Genomic DNA, 19,927 nt, shown 5'->3' with positions numbered 1-19,927 from the left:
GATACTCACATATCTAAGTAACGTTTTTTATTCCCTAAGGTTTGGGGTTTTTTCTTCATCTATGTAAGCACATTTTTTCCTTCTTGATTCCCTGAGAGACTGTATGAAAAGTACCAACATGTTTTGAGCACTTTTTTTTTCGTATCACAGTGAATTTTCCAACAGCTAGAGTGACATTTTTTTATTAATCCAATCAATGTGTTTGATTTTTTTTTACAATAGGATCAACATTCTTTCGTTGGTATGTTAACAACAGCGATTCAATACTTCAATTCACCCCCCCCCCCCCCCCCCCCAACACGCACACACACACACCATCCTTCCACATGGTTTCAGGATCATGTTACATTTACCGCACCCATCAAGAACACGTGACTTCAATCTTATAAGTACGCGTACTCGCTTTCATTGCCCTCACTCCAACGATTTTCACTCCATCTAGTGTTCACGAATTTTTAAAGCTTCTATCTTTACTTATTCATCAACATGGTGTCTTTGGAAAACTACAAATGTTTTTGCCCTGAGTCCTCTGGCTTGGAATTGTTTACAAGCAGGAAAGGAGAGCAATATATAAAATGTAAAAAAGCTGGTTGTGGATTTTTCACACCTGCACGAGACATGAACGACTACCTCACAAACATAGAAGAAAAGCTACTCGATGAATACAAAATATTACAGATAGTAATATGCGATCATCTCATGCCTGCTACCCTTTGGATCTCGAAGAGTCAAAAGAATCCAGGGAAGCCGTTTTTCAAGTGTGGAGAAAGGGAGAACTGTAGCTTTTTCCAATGGGGCGATCAATCTCCAAGTTTTGCTACATTGCAAAACCTAGAGAAGAGGAAGGCGAAGTGGTCCGTTGCTACTGCAGATAAGGCCACCATGACTGATGATGATGTTGAAGTACTTGAGCCACCAAGACCTAAGAAAACCAAAGTCAGTTTGAATAAGGAATATGTGAAGAAGAAGAAGATGAATCACGACAACGAACCATCACAAAAAATGAACAAATGAACTGCATCTCTAAACTTTCTTATTGATAAGTTTGTAAATTGCATGATTTGTTTACGACTTTGATTTTTTTCAATAAAAAATTTTGTAAGTTCAAACATGTTCTGTATGTATTTTTATTATGAGGATGATAAATTCGAGAAAGATTTGAGCCAATAGATAATACGTTTGAGACGTGGGTAAAGAATGAAATGTGGGAGGGGGATAATGACTCATGAATAATAAGAAAGTGTTTGATGTTTCGCAATTGCTAACACATGACTCGAGTGCTTCGAACCAAGTATAGATTTGTGGCTACACCTTGCTACTACTCACATACGACTAAGATGGGGAAGACTAAACACAGTAATAAGAAACGTCCCATCGATCCTATCACATTAAGAAAAACACAGAAAAAGACTGCAAAATTGTTGAAAAGAACAAATCGAGAGTTAGAAAGGACGAATCCTGATCTCCAGAAGGTCATCCGTCTCCAAAAGAAGACAGCAAAACTGTTAAGCTATGTCGCTGATGGAATCGGTTCCGCAGAACGTTTCCATCCCTCACGCTCCTCTGATGAACACGAAGAAAGACAAACGTATCAAGACTTGCATAATGCTTCATCTCCCGAAGATCAAGTCACTGCCCAAGAAAATAATCAAACGAACAATCTGTCTTACGAACTAAAACTAGTTTTGGAAAAACACGTTAAGAAATATGGTGCCCATGCATGTGCGTATTCCTCTAAGGTCAGTAGTGTAACAAACTCAGATAACCTTTTAAAAGATTGCATGAATGCCTTAGATAACTTGTTTGAAGAAGCAATTTCTGAAGTCAAAACAAAATGTAAGCTCGATGATCCAGTTAGAGATCGAATGCGCGTCATGGTCACTTCATCAGGATTTAAGAAACCTTTGAGCACGCGTCTCGTTAGTCTCAAAGAACAATCCCCTTCTTTGATACTTTCGGAAATTGCAAAAGTGTTGCAGTCGGACGAGGGGTTGAGATTGGATGAGAGTTTTACGATTGACATTGTTGCTCTTAAATCACCAACGGGCCGGGGTAAATCTTACAAGGTACTTAACTATCGGAAACACACAAAATTGAAAAAAAGCATAATAACGATTCGTAACAAAGATCATCTTTGTGCAGCTCGTACCATAGTAACTGGTAAAGCAATGGCTCTCGATGATCATAGAGTGCGTCGGATAAAACAGGGGCGTCCAATTCAGAGGAGGTTAGCTGTAGAACTACACGAGAAAGCAGGAGTACCACTTGCACAATGTGGACTCGAAGAAATTCAAAAATTTCAACAAATCATGCCCGACTTTCAAATAAAGGTTATCAGTTTTCCTTCGAATAATTCTATTATTTTTGAGGGTAAAGAGAGCGACAAGCAAATCGTATTGTATTTTAACGATGGTCATTTCGATCTTATTAACCCAAAGAAACTTCCAGCTTTTTTCGGTAAGCGTTTTTACTGTAAAACCTGTAACAAATATTATACTGATGTGCGAGCACACCCATGTAACGATCCCTGCCGTGTCTGCGAGCGTAAAATTTGTGATAAGTCTTCAAGTATTATAGAATGTAAAGATTGTAATAAGCTTTGTCGTTCTCAAAAGTGCTTCGATGTACACAAAAAAGACAGCACTAAGAATGGAAAGAAATATCGATCAAAGTGTGCGAAGAGTTTCCGTTGCAAAAAATGTAATGCGACAGTTGCATCAGAACGAAAATTCCAACATCGTTGTGGTGAAATCCGGTGTTTTGTGTGTAAGGAGATGGTTTTAACGAGTCACAAATGTTTTATGCAGAGACAAGACCCAAAACAACCGTCTGAGAGACTCTTATTTTTTGATTTCGAAACAGACCAGTCGAGTAATGAGCACGTTGTCAACTTTGCAGTTTCTCAAAATTTCCAAGGCGAAACTTTTGTTTTCGAAGGTTATGATGCACTGGACGGATTTTGTAATTTTCTTTTCGAGGAGAATCACAAAGATTACACAGCTATAGCTCATAATGCAAAGTCCTTTGATAGCATCTTCATACTACGATGGTTATTACAGAATCGACCTACTGCTGATTTAAGTATAATTCGTAACGGACAAAAGATCATGCAACTCCTTGTTCGTGATTACAACATCAGGATTATAGATTCTATCAATTGGTTCGGTATGGGGTTAGATAAGCTAGCTAAGACCTTTGGGTTGGACACGAGTGAGTTTTCCAAGGGTACCTTTCCTCATCTTTTCAATAGAGCTGAGAATTTTGAGTATGTAGGACCCATTCCCAACTTAAAATATTATGCACCGGATACCTTACTCCCTGAGAAGCGTGCGAGACTTATTGATTGGCATAATTCGATGCGTGAAAGTGGTTACGTTTTCGATTTCAAACAAGAAATCTTGAAGTACTGTGAACAAGATGTCAATATTCTGAGAGAAAGTTGCCTTCGTTTTCGTTCCATTTTCCTTGAGGAAACTGAAACGGATCCTTTTCAATATGTCACCATTGCCGCCACCGTCATGGGTGTTTATAGGCATAAGTTCTTAAAACCAAACACGATTGCGATAGTACCAAAACATCTTTATCGAGGAATCAATAAGATGTATTCCAAAGATTCGATTCAATGGTTAGAATTCGTAGCATATGTTACCAACACTGAAATTATCCATGCAGAAAACTCAGGCGAACATGTTATTCATGACGAGGAACAAGGAAAAAAATACTTTGTTGATGGATATGATCCCGTCAGTAAGATTGTATACGAATATTATGGGTGTGTTTACCATTCACACAACAAATGTTGTGATCCTACTTCTCCTAATCCGTTTCGATCCAATGTGACCAATCTAGATATCTATGAACAAACGTTGAAAAGAGAACAGCGTCTCCGTCAATTAGGGTACGAAGTTCGCTTTATTTGGGAGTGTGACTTTAAGACATTAATAAGTCATTCCCATGCCTTTCGAAATTTCATAAGTACACACGAGCTCGTAGGTCACCTTTATCCTAAAGACTCATTTTTCGGTGGTCGTACTAACGGATTCAAATTATTTTATTCGTGTGCTCCGGGTGAAAGAATTCGATATGCGGATGTTACTTCACTTTATCCATTTGTTATGAAGACGAAAAAATTTCCGAGATCTCATCCGATCCTTCTTACCAAAGACTTTCAAAACATCGAATCCTACTTTGGTCTTGTCAAGTGTAAAGTACTAGCTCCTGAAGGACTGTTTTTTCCAGTTTTGCCTGTTAGGATAGACGGAAAGCTATATTTTCCCTTGTGTAAGGAATGTGCCATTGCTCATTTAAACAAGTGTTCGCATTCGAGAGAAGAAAGGAGTTTTTGGGGAACTTGGGCAACTCCAGAGATAAACAAGGCTATCGAGAAAGGATACCAAATCCTTGAGATAAAGGAAATTTGGCATTTTCCTGAATCCTCTTCTGAATTGTTCGCTGACTATGTGAATAGTTTTTTAAGGAGCAAACAAGAAAGCTCCAATTTTCCCTCTTGGGCTACGACGCAAGACGATAAAGATCGTTATATACAAAGTTACTTTGAGCACGAGGGCATACATTTAAGACCAGAGAAAATTCAAACTAACCATGGTTTAAGAGCAATTTCTAAATTATGCCTTAATTCTCTTTGGGGTAGGTTTGGGATGAACACAGATCGTGTACAATCGGAATTAATACACGATCCAAAAAGGTTTTACGATATCCTGAATGCTAGTGACCATGAAGTTCATGACATGCATTTAATTAATGATGAAGTTGTAGAATTAGTCTTTCAGAAAAAGAAAGAATACGAACGTGAAAGTCCAGTAACGAATATTTTTTTAGCAATTTTTACCACATGCTGGGCCAGATTAGAGTTGTACGAACTACTAGATAGATACAAAGAACGAATACTTTATTGCGATACAGATTCGATTATCCTAGTTGAACGACATGGTGACCCCGGCATTGAGCTCAGCGACTATCTTGGTGGTCTGACTGACGAGATAGCAAAAGACCACGGGCCAGAACATTTTATACAAGAATTCATTTGCTGTGGCCCTAAGAATTATGCTTATAAAGTATCAGATGGAACATGCGTAGTCAAGGTGAAAGGATTTTATTTGAATTATGAAAACGCTAGAGAACTCAATATGGACAGTATGAGAACCATGGTGCAGAACATGAACCTAAAAACTGTCATCACTATAGTGAACGAAAATAAAATCACGCGTGAACCGATCACGAGAAGAATCGTAAATAAGAGAGAGGAGAAAAAGTACCAGCTCGTTTACGACAAGAGGATTATCATGAACAATGGTGAATATTCATTACCGTTTGGTTACAATTGGACTCCTCGTGACGATAGCTTCCCCGTCAACAGAGGTCAAATCACGCATGACGGCCTTGATTTCTCTGACGTAAAATTGTACTCTGAACACTACACTGTGCCCGAGAATACTCTAGGGGAACTATTTCCTTACAACAATGGAGAGGAGGATAAAGAGGATGAGAATGATGTTGATACTGATTTGATGGTCACATCCGAGTCAGAAGAAAGCGAAGATGAACTTACCCATGAAGACATAGATTTCATTGCAGATGATGACAATCAACACTTCGAGGATCCTTCCTTTTACAGAGCACTACAAAATGAAATGTAAACTTTATGAACATGATATTCCCTCTTATGGATATGTTATTCATTAATATTCAATCAGTTTTCTTTAGCATTAGTCGTAGTTTATTCGTAGCAGTTGCTCGAATTTAGAGTTTTACAACATATGACGATTATTCATAGCTTGATAAGTTTGATTACAATCAACATTTTACAATCCGAGTGATAAGATGGTTTAAGTCAAGATCATATTACTTTACATCATTTGAATAAGGTTTAGCATGAGTAATAGCTCCTAGTAATTTGGTAGAAATGCCTAGTAATTTGAAATCGAGAGATTTTCTCAACACAACGATATTGACAGATTGCTAATGTCGTGCAACATATTGTTACCAAAACCTTATCACAACATATAACTATATTCATAGGTTGATAGGTTTGATTGCTAAATTTTTCAAATGATAATCATGATAGTTTGAATCAAGTACATATTACTCAACATGATGTGAATAAACGTTTAGTATAAATTATTGTTATTTAGTAGTAATTCATATTAATTTTAAATCAAGAGATTTTCTTAACACAACGTTGACAGTTTCCTAAAATATCCTTCAACATCAGCTTCAACGAAAATAATAAATGTTGTTGTTGTTTCAATCAGAGTGTGATTTTGGTATTCCATATATGATAAAGCATTTTGTGTTGATGGTTCTGGTGAACTCGCATCGGTTAGATTTGCCAGTGCAATAATTACGCAAGTTTTAATCACGATGATACTAGGAGACATGCATACGCAATGCTTGCAGGTTAATGGATTATTTCGAAGATCCATGAACATTATTGAGGGAAGGTCATGTTTACGTTGTGTTCACAAAGCTGATGTTGTTCCGACTTAGAGACAACGATCGGTACTTGACGGCATCGGGTACAGAAAATCTCGGGACAGAATTAAGTTTCATCTTAGAGCAATTAATATAGGATATTTCAGGTACGAAAATACACTTCGGAGTTGTGGTAGCAATGACAAAGCAGTAAGTGACAAGGAGTAATTGTTGAGAACCCATGTTTGCTAGCTGACTCAGAACCCCATGCGATTTTCCCACTCCTCACACTCAAACAATAGATGTAGTAAGTTTCATAAGCACAGATTTTCACACATACCTTAATTTTGATCACCTCTTGTTCATAAATCCTCTTGTTCATAAATTCATGCATTGATAAAAACACTTCTCTGCTCCGGACGTTAAGAGTTTGAGCGCTAGCATTCTCCATGATATATTGTGTTTACTCAAGGATCAAAAAGTAAACCGCCAAGTACACTGTCTTCGAATAAATTACTTTTTGAACGGTCTCCTAGCAACGCAAAACTACAAAACTTACCATCCGGTGTGCATCAGTCTTCATTTCCTTGCGAGCATTGCGAAGAAATGGGGTGTTTTTCTTCATTGCCCTCTATTAAAGTGAGACATTTTCTAAAACAAATCAGATGCGTTGTTGGGTGCTGTCGAAGTACTATTGTCATTACTTCTGTGGATGGCGAAAAGAACGCTTCGAAACTTCCTAAAAAAACTGTATTACGATCCAAAATATCCAGCAAGTTTCACAGGCCCCGAAAACTTTTATCGTGCTGTCAAGGAAGAAAGCAAAGGCAAAATCTCAAGGAAGCATGTGTATGACTGGTTAAATTCACAAGACACTTACACTTTACACAGACGAACCCGGAAAAAGTTTAAGAGAAATCGAATCATTGTGGGGCGAGTCGATGAACAGTGGCAAGCTGACCTTATTGATATTCAGAAAATTAAAATATATAATGGTGGGAACAGATACATATTAGTTGCCATTGATGTCCTATCGAAATTTGCATGGGGGGAACCTCTGAAGGCGAAGACAGGCGAATGTATCATTCAAGGGTTTGAAAAAATATTCAAGAAAGGAAGGAAGCCAGAAAAACTACAGACTGACCATGGAAAAGAATTCTTAAACAAACGCTTTCAGAACTTCTTAGAAAAAAATGACATTCACTTTTTTACTACCGGTAACGAGACGAAAAGTGCTATCGCGGAGCGCGTGATCGAAACTGTGAAAGCAAAATTGTACAAGTATTTCACTCATAAGAATACTTTAAAGTACACTGATGTCTTGCAGGACATTTTTCATAGCTACAACAACACTTATCACACTTCCATTAAGACTAAGCCCAGTCTGGTCTCTCAAGAGAACGAAGATCATATCTGGCACATTCTCTATGATAAGGATCTCATTGATGGTCCAATTAAGTTTAAGTTTCATGTCGGTGATAAGGTTCGGCTTTCTAAACTGAAAGGAACCTTTGAAAAAGGGTACACTACCACATTTACGAAAGAAATTTTTGTCATTTCAAAGCGTATCGCGAGAAATCCCCCCGTTTACAAAATCAAAGATTTAAACGGGGAAGAAATCGAAGGTACTGTGTATGGTAATGAACTTCAACTTGTAAAAGATCAATAAAATTATTTGTGTTTCAAACTTGTTGTCATTTTTCTTTACATCGCTAACATGGATGAACCTCAGTTTTTCTTGCTCTTGCCCTCTAATGCTTCCCTTGATCTCTATAGCGATAATACTTTGACTAGCTATACCGTTCATCTTCCAGAACCTATAATCTTGGAAGGTGATTACGAAGTTGGTTTACAAAGTATCATTTGGCCAAGAACGTTCTACAATATTACAGAAAGTTCGCAGCGTTTATATTACCAATTACCAACAGGGATAGCAGACACCGTAATTCTTTCCAAGGGATATTATGAAACAATAACTAGCCTAATTGATCATATCAACAATCAACTACAAGCAGATGTAAAAGATAATATTCACTTGAAATTCGAACCTCGGTCAGAAAAAGTATTCGTGACCCTTAAAAACAGATATAAGTTGTTGCTATCAAGCAATTTATCCCAAATCCTGGGTTTCGGGAATGAAGAAAATTTAATCTCTCATTCTCAATACGGTGATTTTGTTGGAGATCTCAGCGGAGGCATGCAGTGTTTGTACGTCTATTCTGATATCGTGAGCTATCAAATCGTGGGAGATACGAAAGCAAGGTTGCTGAAAGTCCTTCCTGTAGAAGGAAAGTATGGAGACACCATTTACAAATCCTTCGATGTTCCAACTTACTACCCGGTTGGAACTAAAGAATTCCAAGACATCAAGATCGATATAAGGGATGGATCAGGTCGCAAGATTCAGTTTCAGAGAGGACGCGTAGTCGTGAACTTGCATTTTAGGAAAAGGCAACTATCATACCTTGTATAACAAGAAGAAAATGAATCGGAAACACATTTCACCCCCTGAACTCTACAAAAATTACTATTTGAACCAAGCACAACAAAAAGGGCGCGGTGGATCCTTTTTCGCGGGAAAGCTTTTTCAACGCGGGTATGGTCAACGAGGAGGAGGTATTGGAAATTTTTTCGGAAGCCTGTTTCGAAAAGCTTTACCTTTCTTAGCAAGCGCATCCAAACAGGCTGGAAAGGTTGCGCTAAAAACTGGTGCCAATGTCCTAGCGGATGCAGCTGCGGGTCAGCGCTTTCAAGACTCTCTCCGAAATCGATTGAAAGAATCGGGAATGGAATTAAAACGTGACGTCACAACACAAGTAAAAAATGCAATAAATGGCCAAACTGGTACCGGTAAAAAGCGGAAGCAAGGTCATCAAGAAAGGAGTCGAGTCCCACCGAAAAAGCGGAAACAAACGAAAGCCAAACCGAAACGCATAAAACGCAAGACCAAGTCAAAGAGTCTCACAACTTCGAAAGCTACTAAGCCGAGAACATTTCAAGATATCTTTGGATAAGTCACCACAACATGGCCTTGATTCATCCTCGCTCACAAGAATGCATGGTGGAAGAACTCGATTTATTTTCTGTCAGTCCAACTCAAAATAGTGTAGTGAAAAAGACAGATATCGAATATCAACCCATTTCAGCCCTTAGTAGTTCTTCACCTGTTGAATTTAACATCCCTGGTACTGAAGACTATGTTCATCTCCCCTACACTCAACTCTACGTGTCCGCTCGCATCAAACATAAAGATGGTACTGATCTTGATGCGGACGAAAAAATAGGACCCGTGAACAACCTTCTGCACAGTCTTTGGCGGCAGGTAGATGTCTATTTTGGTTCGACACTGGTATCAAGTTCAACCAACACTTACAGTCCCGAAAGCTATAGTAAGACCCTCCTAAACTTTGGAATGGGTGCTAAAAGGTCTCAACTACAAGCTGCCATGTGGTATGGAGATACGTCTGGTGCATTCGAAGATGCTAGGGTTGGCGCTACAGGAAAAAATGCAGGTTTCAAAAGTCGAAATGCACTCGTCAAGGAGTCCACCGAGTTTGAGTTGATTGGACCTCTGTACTGTGACGTATTCATGATTCAAAAGTATCTCTTGAGCTACGTAGACCTAAAGATCAAACTCGTTCCAAATGAACCTGAGTATTTCCTGATGTCTGCAGAAGCAGGAAAAGAATATAAGATAAGTTTTACTTCCATCAAACTCAAGGTCAGAAAAGTCAAGATTGCTAACCATGTAATCATGGCTCACGAATCAGCTTTGAGTAAAGCTCCTGCTGTTTACGGCGTCCCAAGAACCATGTGCAAGTCCTTTACCGTACCAGGAACAACACCCTCCCTCGTGAAAGATAATGTGTTTAACGGACAAATCCCCAAGCGACTCATTGTATTCATGAACAAGTCTGCCGCTACTAACGGAAGTTACACAACAAATCCCTTCAACATGGATTTATTTTCCATATCGTCCATTGGCGTATATGTTGATGGTGAACAAACTCCATCTAAACCGCTGAAATTGAATTTGACAGGGAGTGACGAAAAGTACCTAGAAAGTTTCCAGACGTTGTTCACAGGGACGGGGAAGTACCATGATGATGCAGGGAACCATATCACCCGTGATGATTACCACAAAGGATACGGATTTTTCGTATTCGATCTACGACCTGATGGATGTGATGCGTCCGAATACTTAGGCCTCAAACAAAGAGGCAATCTCTCACTAGAGATCATCTTCAGTCAGGCTTTGGCAGAAGCTATAAATTTGTTTTGCATTGGGGAATTCGATAACATTGTCGAGATCGATCGAGAGCGAAACGTCCTGTACGATCACACATCATGAACTCTTCACAGTTAACACAAGTCATGGAAAAAGATCCCAAAAGTCGCAATAAGTTTTGTGGAGTGTATGCCTCTGACACACTACCTATTACCATTGAACACTTTCCCTGTGGACTTATCGTCAATACTGACCCTCAAGAAGAAAAAGGATCACACTGGTTGGCAATGTACTTTCCATCTAAAGAAAGGGGAGAATTTTTCGACTCCTACGGAAATCCACCAGACTTTTATCGTGAAAATTTTGAAACTTTTCTAGATAAACAGTCCAAAAGTTGGAAATATAATCATCGTTCTTTACAAAGTCTTAATTCAAGTACATGTGGACAATTTTGTCTTTATTTTATCATGAACAGAAACCGTGGAAAATCATTATCTATGATTGTTAACTCGTTTAGTAAAAACACGTCGATTAACGATCATCGTGTAAGTGAATTTACTCGTAGGTATCTTAGTTCCTTAGGAGCAAGATTCAAACAAACAACACATCAGTTAGCGTTGACTCGTATGCAAAATAGAATCAATAAAAAACGATAGACGTATCATTGTGTAACGCGTTTATTCAATCATTTCACTCGCATACAAATATTTATCTCCTAATACGTAATTCAATTATCGGAAAAGCGCTTGGTCTTGCGTTGTCTGAAAACTGGACTCTTGATCCCCCTTGGCGTAGATGGTGGAGTGGGTGGAAATTGATAACCATCATTGGTCGTAGCTGAAACTGGAGTTTGTTTTCCCTGAAGCTGAGCAATATGGCTTCGACGTCTCTCGTTTCGCATCAGATACTTAGGCATGTTTATCTTGTCCAACGATTGTGTAAACAGTTCCCAACCCTTGGGATCAAAATCTTTCCTAGACCTCAGCTGATCGTTCACCAAGTCAATGATATTTGAACCGGGTATCGGATGGTCATTAATAGAAATTTCGCCTTTTTCGTTCCACGATATGTGTTCCCTGTTAGCTTTCAAACGGTTGATCATTGATCGGGCTAAGGTGCGCGAGTTCTTTGGAACAGATTCCAATATGTCGTTGTCTGATAAATGTCTTTCTCCTACGACTCCTGGTTGATGGGATTCGTCCTTGCTTGGTTCATCTTCTTGAGGGGTGGTTCTAGACGTGTTCTCTTGGTGAATCTTAACAGTAGGAATAAACTGCTTTTTTTTCTCTTGTATGTCAAGAAATCGTTGAAGGTCTTGATGATATTGAGCTATTTTATCGCCTGTGGTCTTTTTTCCATCTTCTAGTATACCATCCATTTCTTTGTCTAATCGAATCAAGGATTTTGTCATGGGTGCAGTCTGAATGTTCTCTTTGCGTTCCAACATGTCCATGAATTCTTCAGGTACTAAAACCATTCGTTTAGAGTACTTCATTTCTTTCGAAAAAACAACTCCTTTAGAACTGAAATGACCGGGGGTAAAAGTGACAACAACAATGATCCTCCAGTCTGTACCATGTAGCGCTTCTTATGCTTCAGTGAAACTTGACGATCTGCGATCGTTCTGAGCTGTTTCCTAAATCTCCCCAATTTCGCCTTCTGAGCCGGTGACAGTCTTACGATTCCCTTTAACACGTTGATTGCAATTTCAGAAATCGTCAACAACAAGTCCTTATCGCAATGTTCAAGTAAAGCCTTTCGCTGCTTCTTATTACACTTTGCTAAAACTGTGAGAAAATCTAGGTTACGTCTTACACGATCCGACATTCTAAATGAAATGAGACAATGGTAATATGTTCACCTTTTTTAAGTTCGCCTTACGTAGGATACGTGCCGTTCGTTGGGGAAAATATTAGTGCGAAGCCTAAAGCTACCGGGCGTGGTTGGATGCATGTCAAATAACAAATAGCCATACAGCTTATCGGTTGCATCTTGGAAACTTTCTAATGCATAAAGACGATCCTGCTTCCCATGAAATGCCTGCTGAATCAAGTTAGAAATACCCAAAGAGTCACGACAATTCTTAAAAGCAAAAATGTAATGGCAGTTGAGGGAAATAGTGCGAGAAAACTTGCCGGGTGGAAACAGATTCTGCAGAATGTAAATCACGGTGATGTTTCTGTGGTGAGAATGTTTCGTCATAAGGTCAGCCATACGCTGATCATTAGAACATGAAGCCATCAGGTCGTCCACGATCAAAATACCCGGTTGGTTTTCAAACAGATCAAGCACATTCTCAGGAAATCCTTCCACGAACACAATACCAGGTACTTGCTCCCTAAATTCCGTAAAACTAGGTTGATAAGCTCCGTAACAATATATTATTTTGGACATTTCGCCTACAAAACTTTCATCTAAATTCTTCAACAATTTCAAAGTTAAGACGGTTTTTCCACATTGAGAAGGACCTGAGATCATGATACTAGAGGGGGTCTTAATTCGAATGTCTGTCATGGTTCAAAGCAGTAACGAAATAAAAAGAACACAAGAATTTACAAGACTTTATATCTTTATTTTCCTCATCGTACAATATCAAACATTCATTCTGAATATTCTCTAAGATCGTCTATGAGAATGTCTTCAAGCTCTTCCCTCCTGCTAGATACGATATCTTCCCTGCTATCTTTACACTGATATTTCAAAAGCTCTAGCGCATTAAGTGGAGGATTTAAAGTTTCAATGTTTTTCATAAAAATCTTCATCACCTTGTCGTCATCCACATCTTTCAAGGCTTCAAAAAAATAACGATACACCTTGATTTCTCTCGAAAGCATTAAACAGTCGTGATGGTCTTGTGACGGGTCATCAATTTCGCAGGCTTCACAATTCTTGTTCACAAGGTGGCATATGTCTCTTTGCAGGACATCAGCATAAGCTCTCAGTAGAATATCTTCGATTTGTTGATTCCTCCCCGTCTTTGGGGGAGGATCTTCAGGTACGTAGGGGCACTCAGCAATGTTGAGGTTCAAAGGCAAGACCTCTTCGTGAAAAACGTCTGAGGGATCAACGTTGGCAAGCATGTCATCCAGCTCTCTTTGCCTCACATGGTCATAGAAGGCTGTATAGGCGTCGTGTGAAAAACTTTCAAATCTTTCTCCTGTCTCAACCAACTCGTAGGTCCAAATCCGTGAATTATCTTCCACGATGGTGGTATAAAATTTCTTCACGATCGTAACAGTGTCCATTTTTGGTTTTCGCTACTTCTTTTTTCAACGTCTGCTTAAACTGATTAATGATAATGCAAGGTAACATGCCTTATGCATTTGCGAAAAGGGATCTGGTGCCGTACACGTGACACAAATGTATGCTGATGTCATACACGTACAAAAAACATATACGTATAGCCATCAACTCTCCATCATTCTTACACAAGCCTCCGTATCGTGACCTAAGAAAAGAACCATGAAGCTGAGAAGTGGGCGAGTTCTCAACCCTGTAGCCACCAAACGCAAAACAGATAGGAAGACAATGAATGATCTCAAGAAGATCATAGAAACCTTCAAGTTCCAGTTAAAACTTCGAAGTGAAGAGTGCGAGATCATGAAGGAAGCAAAAGCATTCTTTCGCTTTTTATTTTATAACTCTTGCAAGTACTTTGGTAACAAAGTAAGATTGGAAGATATCGAAAAATCCAAAGGACGAAGACCATATCTTGACGAACTCTTGAATTGGAAACCAGATGAAGCTTTCTGGAGGGAACATTTTCAAAAAGCTTGGATTCGCATGCGTAGCGAACTTGCTTCCTCAACACTCTTACAAGCCTCTTACTACTTCATGATGCATGAGCACCCCCTTCAGCTAAAAGAACCTGGCGTATTCGCGAGAATAAAATCTGAGATGGTGAGATATCTCGAAGAGCTTTATCATCAAAACAACAGTGCAAGAATGGTGGAACTGATGCGCCAACAAGAACAAGTCAAGACCCGCGCGTTTCCTATTCCAGACAAGAAAGTTTACTTCATCGAGCTAACTGACGACTTGGCGTGCCAAATCGTGAATCCTATAGCGAGAGAACCTCATCCCAACTTTATACCTTGGAATCAGCTCTTCGAATATTCCAAGGCCAGATGTTGCTACATACCTGAATTCGATGGGGGTTGTACAGTAGTAAAAATGCCCTACAGCAATTTTTCTATGTTCCCAAGGTACCAGTTCAAGATCCTCGAGACCAAAGAAACATTCAGTAGTCCAGAAAAGGACTTACGCAAGGCACTCTTACTCCACAAGAAGTGTACCGAGAAACAACCACCGTCTTGCAAATTACAGTTTATCCAAGAACTTAGTGGACAATTTGACTTTTAGAAAGATTAAGGGAAAAAAACTCCAGTAACTTCCATATGATGTTGTATTCTCCTATTTTTATAATTAAACATTTTAAAAAACATATCCTGTGTTCTTACTTTTTCTCGTCTACGGGAAGGGATAAACAGGGAATGAAAAATATCGTTCTTGCATGAATAAAAAAGCCAAAATTTTTTTGCGCGCGAAAACAAGAAATATGAATAAATTAACCTTTTCGATAATTTATACAGAAATTAAAAATTCACCACGAAAGTGATAGGGGAGGGGGGTGGGTCCAAAGCTGTGGGTATAGTAGTGGGAAGGTTAGGGATGGTTAGGGATGGTTAGGGATGGTTAGGGATGGTTAGGGATGGTTAGGGATGGCAAGGGATGGTTAGGGATGGTTAGGGATGGTTAGGGATGGTTAGGGATGGTTAGGGATGGTTAGGGATGGTTAGGGATGGCAAGGGATGGTTAGGGATGGTTAGGGATGGTTAGGGATGGTTAGGGATGGTTAGGGATGGTTAGGGATGGTTAGGGATGGTTAGGGATGGTTAGGGATGGTTAGGGATGGTTAGGGATGGTTAGGGATGGTTAGGGATGGTTAGGGATGGTTAGGGATGGTTAGGGATGGTTAGGGATGGTTAGGGATGGTTAGGGATGGTTAGGGATGGTTAGGGATGGTTAGGGATGGTTAGGGATGGTTAGGGATGGTTAGGGATGGTTAGGGATGGTTAGGGATGGTTAGGGATGGTTAGGGATGGTTAGGGATGGTTAGGGATGGTTAGGGATGGTTAGGGATGGTTAGGGATGGTTAGGGATGGTTAGACATGGTTAGGGATGGTTAGGGATGGTTAGGGATGGTTAGGGATGGTTAGGGATGGTTAGGGATGGTTAGGGATGGTTAGGGATGGTTAGGGATGGTTAGGGATGATTAGGGATGGTTAGGGAGGGATGATAAAGTATGTCGAGTATATGAGATTGCAATACATGTCGTCTATATGGCATTCAGCCATGAAGTACATACCGCGGCTTGACCTTTATTCCCTCTTCTTCGCCGCAACTTCATCGCAGTCTTTGGATTCAAATTAACTTTTCCCTATGGATTATTACCCCAAAGTACGCCGTGATGATACAGCCGTAGACGATTATCATGGTACTAAGATTCCTGAGCCATATTGCTGGCTCGAAGACCCCGATTCCGAGGAAACCGCGGAGTTTGTCCGAGCACAAAATGAGATAACAATGGAGTACTTGTCTGAATGTGACATACGAGAACCATTTAAACAACGGTAAAGCTATGTTTATTTTATTAATATATCATTCATTCATTTAGGTAATTCTTATATTGTTTTGTTTTGTTTCAAGGATGACTGAAATGTGGGATTACCCGAAATATGGATGCCCTTTCAAGGAAGGTTCCAGATATTTTTATTTTTATAACTCTGGCCTTCAAAACCAAAGGTACCTGTCAAGTGCACATGAGTAACAAATCGTCTATAGTTTTACTATTCTTATGAGGCAATATAATTTAAATAAGGAGAAAAATCATGTGGCATCTTGGTGGTGGGAGTAAAATGATGCCATCATCAGGGGCCATGGAGCAGCCTAAGAAATGGGGGAGGGTACTAAGATTGGAAAATATACCCGGGGGGTACTCCCCTATATTCGCTATACGGGTACGTGCCGCCAAACAGGGTATGGTTTTCAGCGATTCTACTCTGGAACAGGGTATATAAAATCGCGCTCGCTCTGGAACAGGGTATATGAAATCACGCTCTCTCCTCTCTGGAACAGGGTTTTCAGCGTTCTTGCTCTGGAACAGGGTATGAATTTCACTAATTTTTACTCTGGAACAGGGTCAGGGTTCAGAGGGCTCAGCTGCACATCCATACCCTAAACGAGCAAGAGTACCCCCCCCCCCTGGAAAAAAACACCTCCCTCTGCCCCACCCCTCCATGGCCCCTAGCTGATCATGTCACCCCATTTTCGCTCTCCAATAATAATATTGAATGATCACATATTAGTATAGCACGTTGACATGCATGGAAATATTGAATGTATTAGTGTTCTTAACCTTTATTAGTGTAATGTATGTGCAAGACACGCTTGAAGCAGAAGAGAAAGTGTTTTTAGACCCAAACAAGCTGTCTGAAGATGGTACCATTGCTCTTGTTGGTCGTGCTTTTTCTGATGATGGAGAATTGTTTGCTTATTCACTAAGTTCACATGGGTCAGATTGGGTCACTATCAAGGTATATCTTAATATTATGCTTCTTTTCAACATTGCTCTTATTAAAAAAAACGTCCTTTTTTCACGAGCCGTGGCTAACAAACCTGTGGTCCTCATTCCATGATCGAATTGGAATTTAGGAGTTGATTTTTGCGGAGGGAGGAAAGCCAGAGAACCTGGAAAACCCTCAAAGCACAGGAGAGAACCAACAAACAACTCTACTCATATACAACACCGAGCCCGACGGGACTCAAACTCAGGTTGTATTGATGAGAGGCAAGCACTCACACCGCTACGCCACCCGTGCTTCCCATAATCTTTTTTTTTAGTAAGGGTTGATCTTAATTGTGCACAAAATAACTGTTTGTTTTGGATAAAATTCATAAAATGATACTTACAAATCATCCAAAAATATTTGAGTGCTCTTATGCATATACATGTACTCTGCTTTCACAAACCTTTATGTGTGTTATGGAATATAATTAAAAAATGTCTCAGCTGTAAGAGCAAGATTGACAGGGGAAACCAGAAGTTAGTAATGGCACAAGCAATGCCCATGAGCAATTGCCCTATTTCACTATGACGTCACATCAAAACAATCTATTGTTTAAACGCAAAGGATCTTGGTTATCGGAGGGGGTCAAATCAATGCAAATTCACCAAAAATTGTTCTAAAACCTGTGTCAATCCATGAAGAGAAGTAGAATAGCCAGCAAACACTCAGAATATTTAGTACATATTAACACATTATATCTAAAAACCAGGCCATCTTAGATTAAACTGTTTCGCTAGGAGCAAATTTTGTTGAATTTTCTATTGGATTTGGCGATTCTATCCCCCACATAAACAAGCAGTGACGTCATAGTGAATTAGGGCAATTGTATATTTGGTATTTATGCAATTAAATAAAGCATCTATCTATCTATTCATATCCTTTTTTTAATTAATTTTTTTTTATTTGCATTATTGTTACATCATACAATGTTCAAATTTGGCTGTAAGAAACTGGCTGTAATACTAATTTAATATGCAGGTGTAGACACCACATGAGAACCTAAAAGTATTAATAATGTGTCTGCTTTTTCAGTTCATGAAAGTTGATGGAGCTGTAGATCTTCCAGACAAGCTAGAAAAAGCCAAGTTTACATGTATGTCCTGGACTCATGACAATAAAGGACTGTTCTACAATGTAAGAGCAATGTTAACATCTAAGCTGAACAAATACCAAGATGTTTACAGTAGAAGTGGGCTATTTTATTGGTGGTATTTGAAGTTAGTACCACTCACTCCTAAATCTACCCATTAATAATTGAAGGGTAAAATTGTTTTATGTTATTTGATGTGATGCATCTGGGAGATATCAAGATTCATTCTTTCAATAATAATGCTACAGTAATGATAAAAAGGTAAATTATACGCCGTGAAAAGATGAAAAAATTTACTGACATTTAGGACGCTAGTCGGAGTAAAGAAACATTAGGAACACCGACGCAGCTCACACTAGTTTTTAGCTAGTTATCTCTTCTCAATAATGATGCTAATGAGTGTGACATTATAGGAAGCATAAATTGAGTTTATTTGTCGTAACTTACTAATTGAAACACTGATAAAAGCGAGAAAAATTTGTAATAAACTGAGTTTCTATAAACCCTAAATAAAACCAAGATGGCTTATACAGGATATTTTACTGCCCTAAAAAAGGTTTTGCATATTGACATCACACTTATTAACATATTAGAAGAATTAGTATAGGAAATCGCACGATCTCAAGTACAATTTGGAAATTAATAGACACTCGTAATGTTTTGAAAGTTCTTGTAATTGCACGAGCCTTTAGGCGAGTACAATTAAAGAACTTTCAAAACATTACGAGTGTCTATTAATTCCAAATTATATGAGAAGATCGTGCGATTTTTTGTTTATAGTTCACTCAACAAAATTTCAGTAAAAAATGCGAAGCGACGCTGTTCATCTTTGTCTATTTTGCGGCCGATTTTCAGTCCATCGCGCAACTGAAATGCATAAAAAAGATTAGTTCTTACGGCTTTAAAATTTTATTTATATGTTTTTTAAGTGCAAAATGATAGAAAATAAATGTTTTGACATTGTTTTGGCCGTGTTGCCATAGCGACTTAATTCGGTACTCCTACGGAGTACAATTAGCGCTATAATTTAGATGAGGTCCTTTTAGATGAGGTCCTTTTTGAAAATCATAATTATGAAAAAGTTATCTCAATAAAGATTATTAATTGTACTCCTTACGACCAATCACAGTCAAGTAATTTTGTCGAGCGTACTATAAATCTTGATATCTCACCTTGATGATACATCACTCAAATCATGAAAAGTATTTTACCATTCAACTATTCACTTCATGTAGAATCAATATTTAAAATATTGAGTTGTAGGTGAGGGGCACTTTAACAAAAAATTCTTATAAATTAGCTTCCATTGTTAACTACACCCAGATGACTGCCATGTTTTTGTCTCTTGACTCTCTTAGGAATGATTGCAAACCCATACTTTTGTTACCCATGCCACAATCCATTTACAGTATATTAAGTCAAATTTGATTATTTTAAATATCTCCTTTTTTTAAGAAATATCCAGCCAACTCTGAAAAATCTGATGGAACCGAGACAGATCAGAACTTGAACCAAAAGGTTAGAGTATTCATTTCCATATCTTCATTA

The 19,927-nt window shown here is 38.8% G+C and overlaps 3 protein-coding genes across 3 annotated transcripts in view; all 3 read left to right on the top strand.

Annotated features, from left to right (window-relative positions):
* Nucleotides 1–1,337: 1,337 nt before the first annotated feature.
* Nucleotides 1,338–5,657, top strand: LOC148907548 (uncharacterized). The gene has a single exon (XM_089035665.1). The coding sequence runs from the start codon at nucleotides 1,338–1,340 to the stop codon at nucleotides 5,655–5,657; it is 4,320 nt and encodes a 1,439-aa protein (XP_088891791.1).
* Nucleotides 5,658–9,457: 3,800 nt separating this feature from the next.
* On the top strand, nucleotides 9,458–10,783 carry LOC148907547 (uncharacterized protein F54H12.2-like). Its single transcript, XM_089035308.1, has one exon. The coding sequence runs from the start codon at nucleotides 9,458–9,460 to the stop codon at nucleotides 10,781–10,783; it is 1,326 nt and encodes a 441-aa protein (XP_088891434.1).
* Nucleotides 10,784–16,019: 5,236 nt separating this feature from the next.
* LOC116291014 (prolyl endopeptidase) overlaps nucleotides 16,020–19,927 on the top strand; it is a 42,692-nt gene continuing 38,784 nt past the window's right edge. Inside the window, exons 1-5 of the mRNA XM_089035085.1 lie at nucleotides 16,020–16,293; nucleotides 16,370–16,465; nucleotides 17,088–17,256; nucleotides 18,322–18,423; nucleotides 19,835–19,897. Coding sequence (XP_088891211.1) covers nucleotides 16,103–16,293; nucleotides 16,370–16,465; nucleotides 17,088–17,256; nucleotides 18,322–18,423; nucleotides 19,835–19,897 — 621 coding nt within the window. The 5' untranslated portion in view covers nucleotides 16,020–16,102. The remainder of the gene's footprint in view (nucleotides 16,294–16,369; nucleotides 16,466–17,087; nucleotides 17,257–18,321; nucleotides 18,424–19,834; nucleotides 19,898–19,927) is intronic.

Source organism: Actinia tenebrosa, unplaced genomic scaffold, assembly GCF_029948245.1.
Source record: "Actinia tenebrosa isolate PJP-AT-01 unplaced genomic scaffold, QUT_ActTen_1.0 PGA_scaffold3__52_contigs__length_22856419, whole genome shotgun sequence".
Taxonomy (NCBI): domain Eukaryota; kingdom Metazoa; phylum Cnidaria; class Anthozoa; order Actiniaria; family Actiniidae; genus Actinia; species Actinia tenebrosa.
Note: the sequence above shows the minus strand (reverse complement) of the source record. Positions and strands in the feature narration are given on the sequence as shown.

Coding starts and splice junctions, on each gene's coding strand:
- LOC148907548 (XM_089035665.1), top strand. CDS start 1,338: ATGGGGAAGACTAAACACAGTAATAAGAAACGTCCCATCGATCCTATC.
- LOC148907547 (XM_089035308.1), top strand. CDS start 9,458: ATGGCCTTGATTCATCCTCGCTCACAAGAATGCATGGTGGAAGAACTC.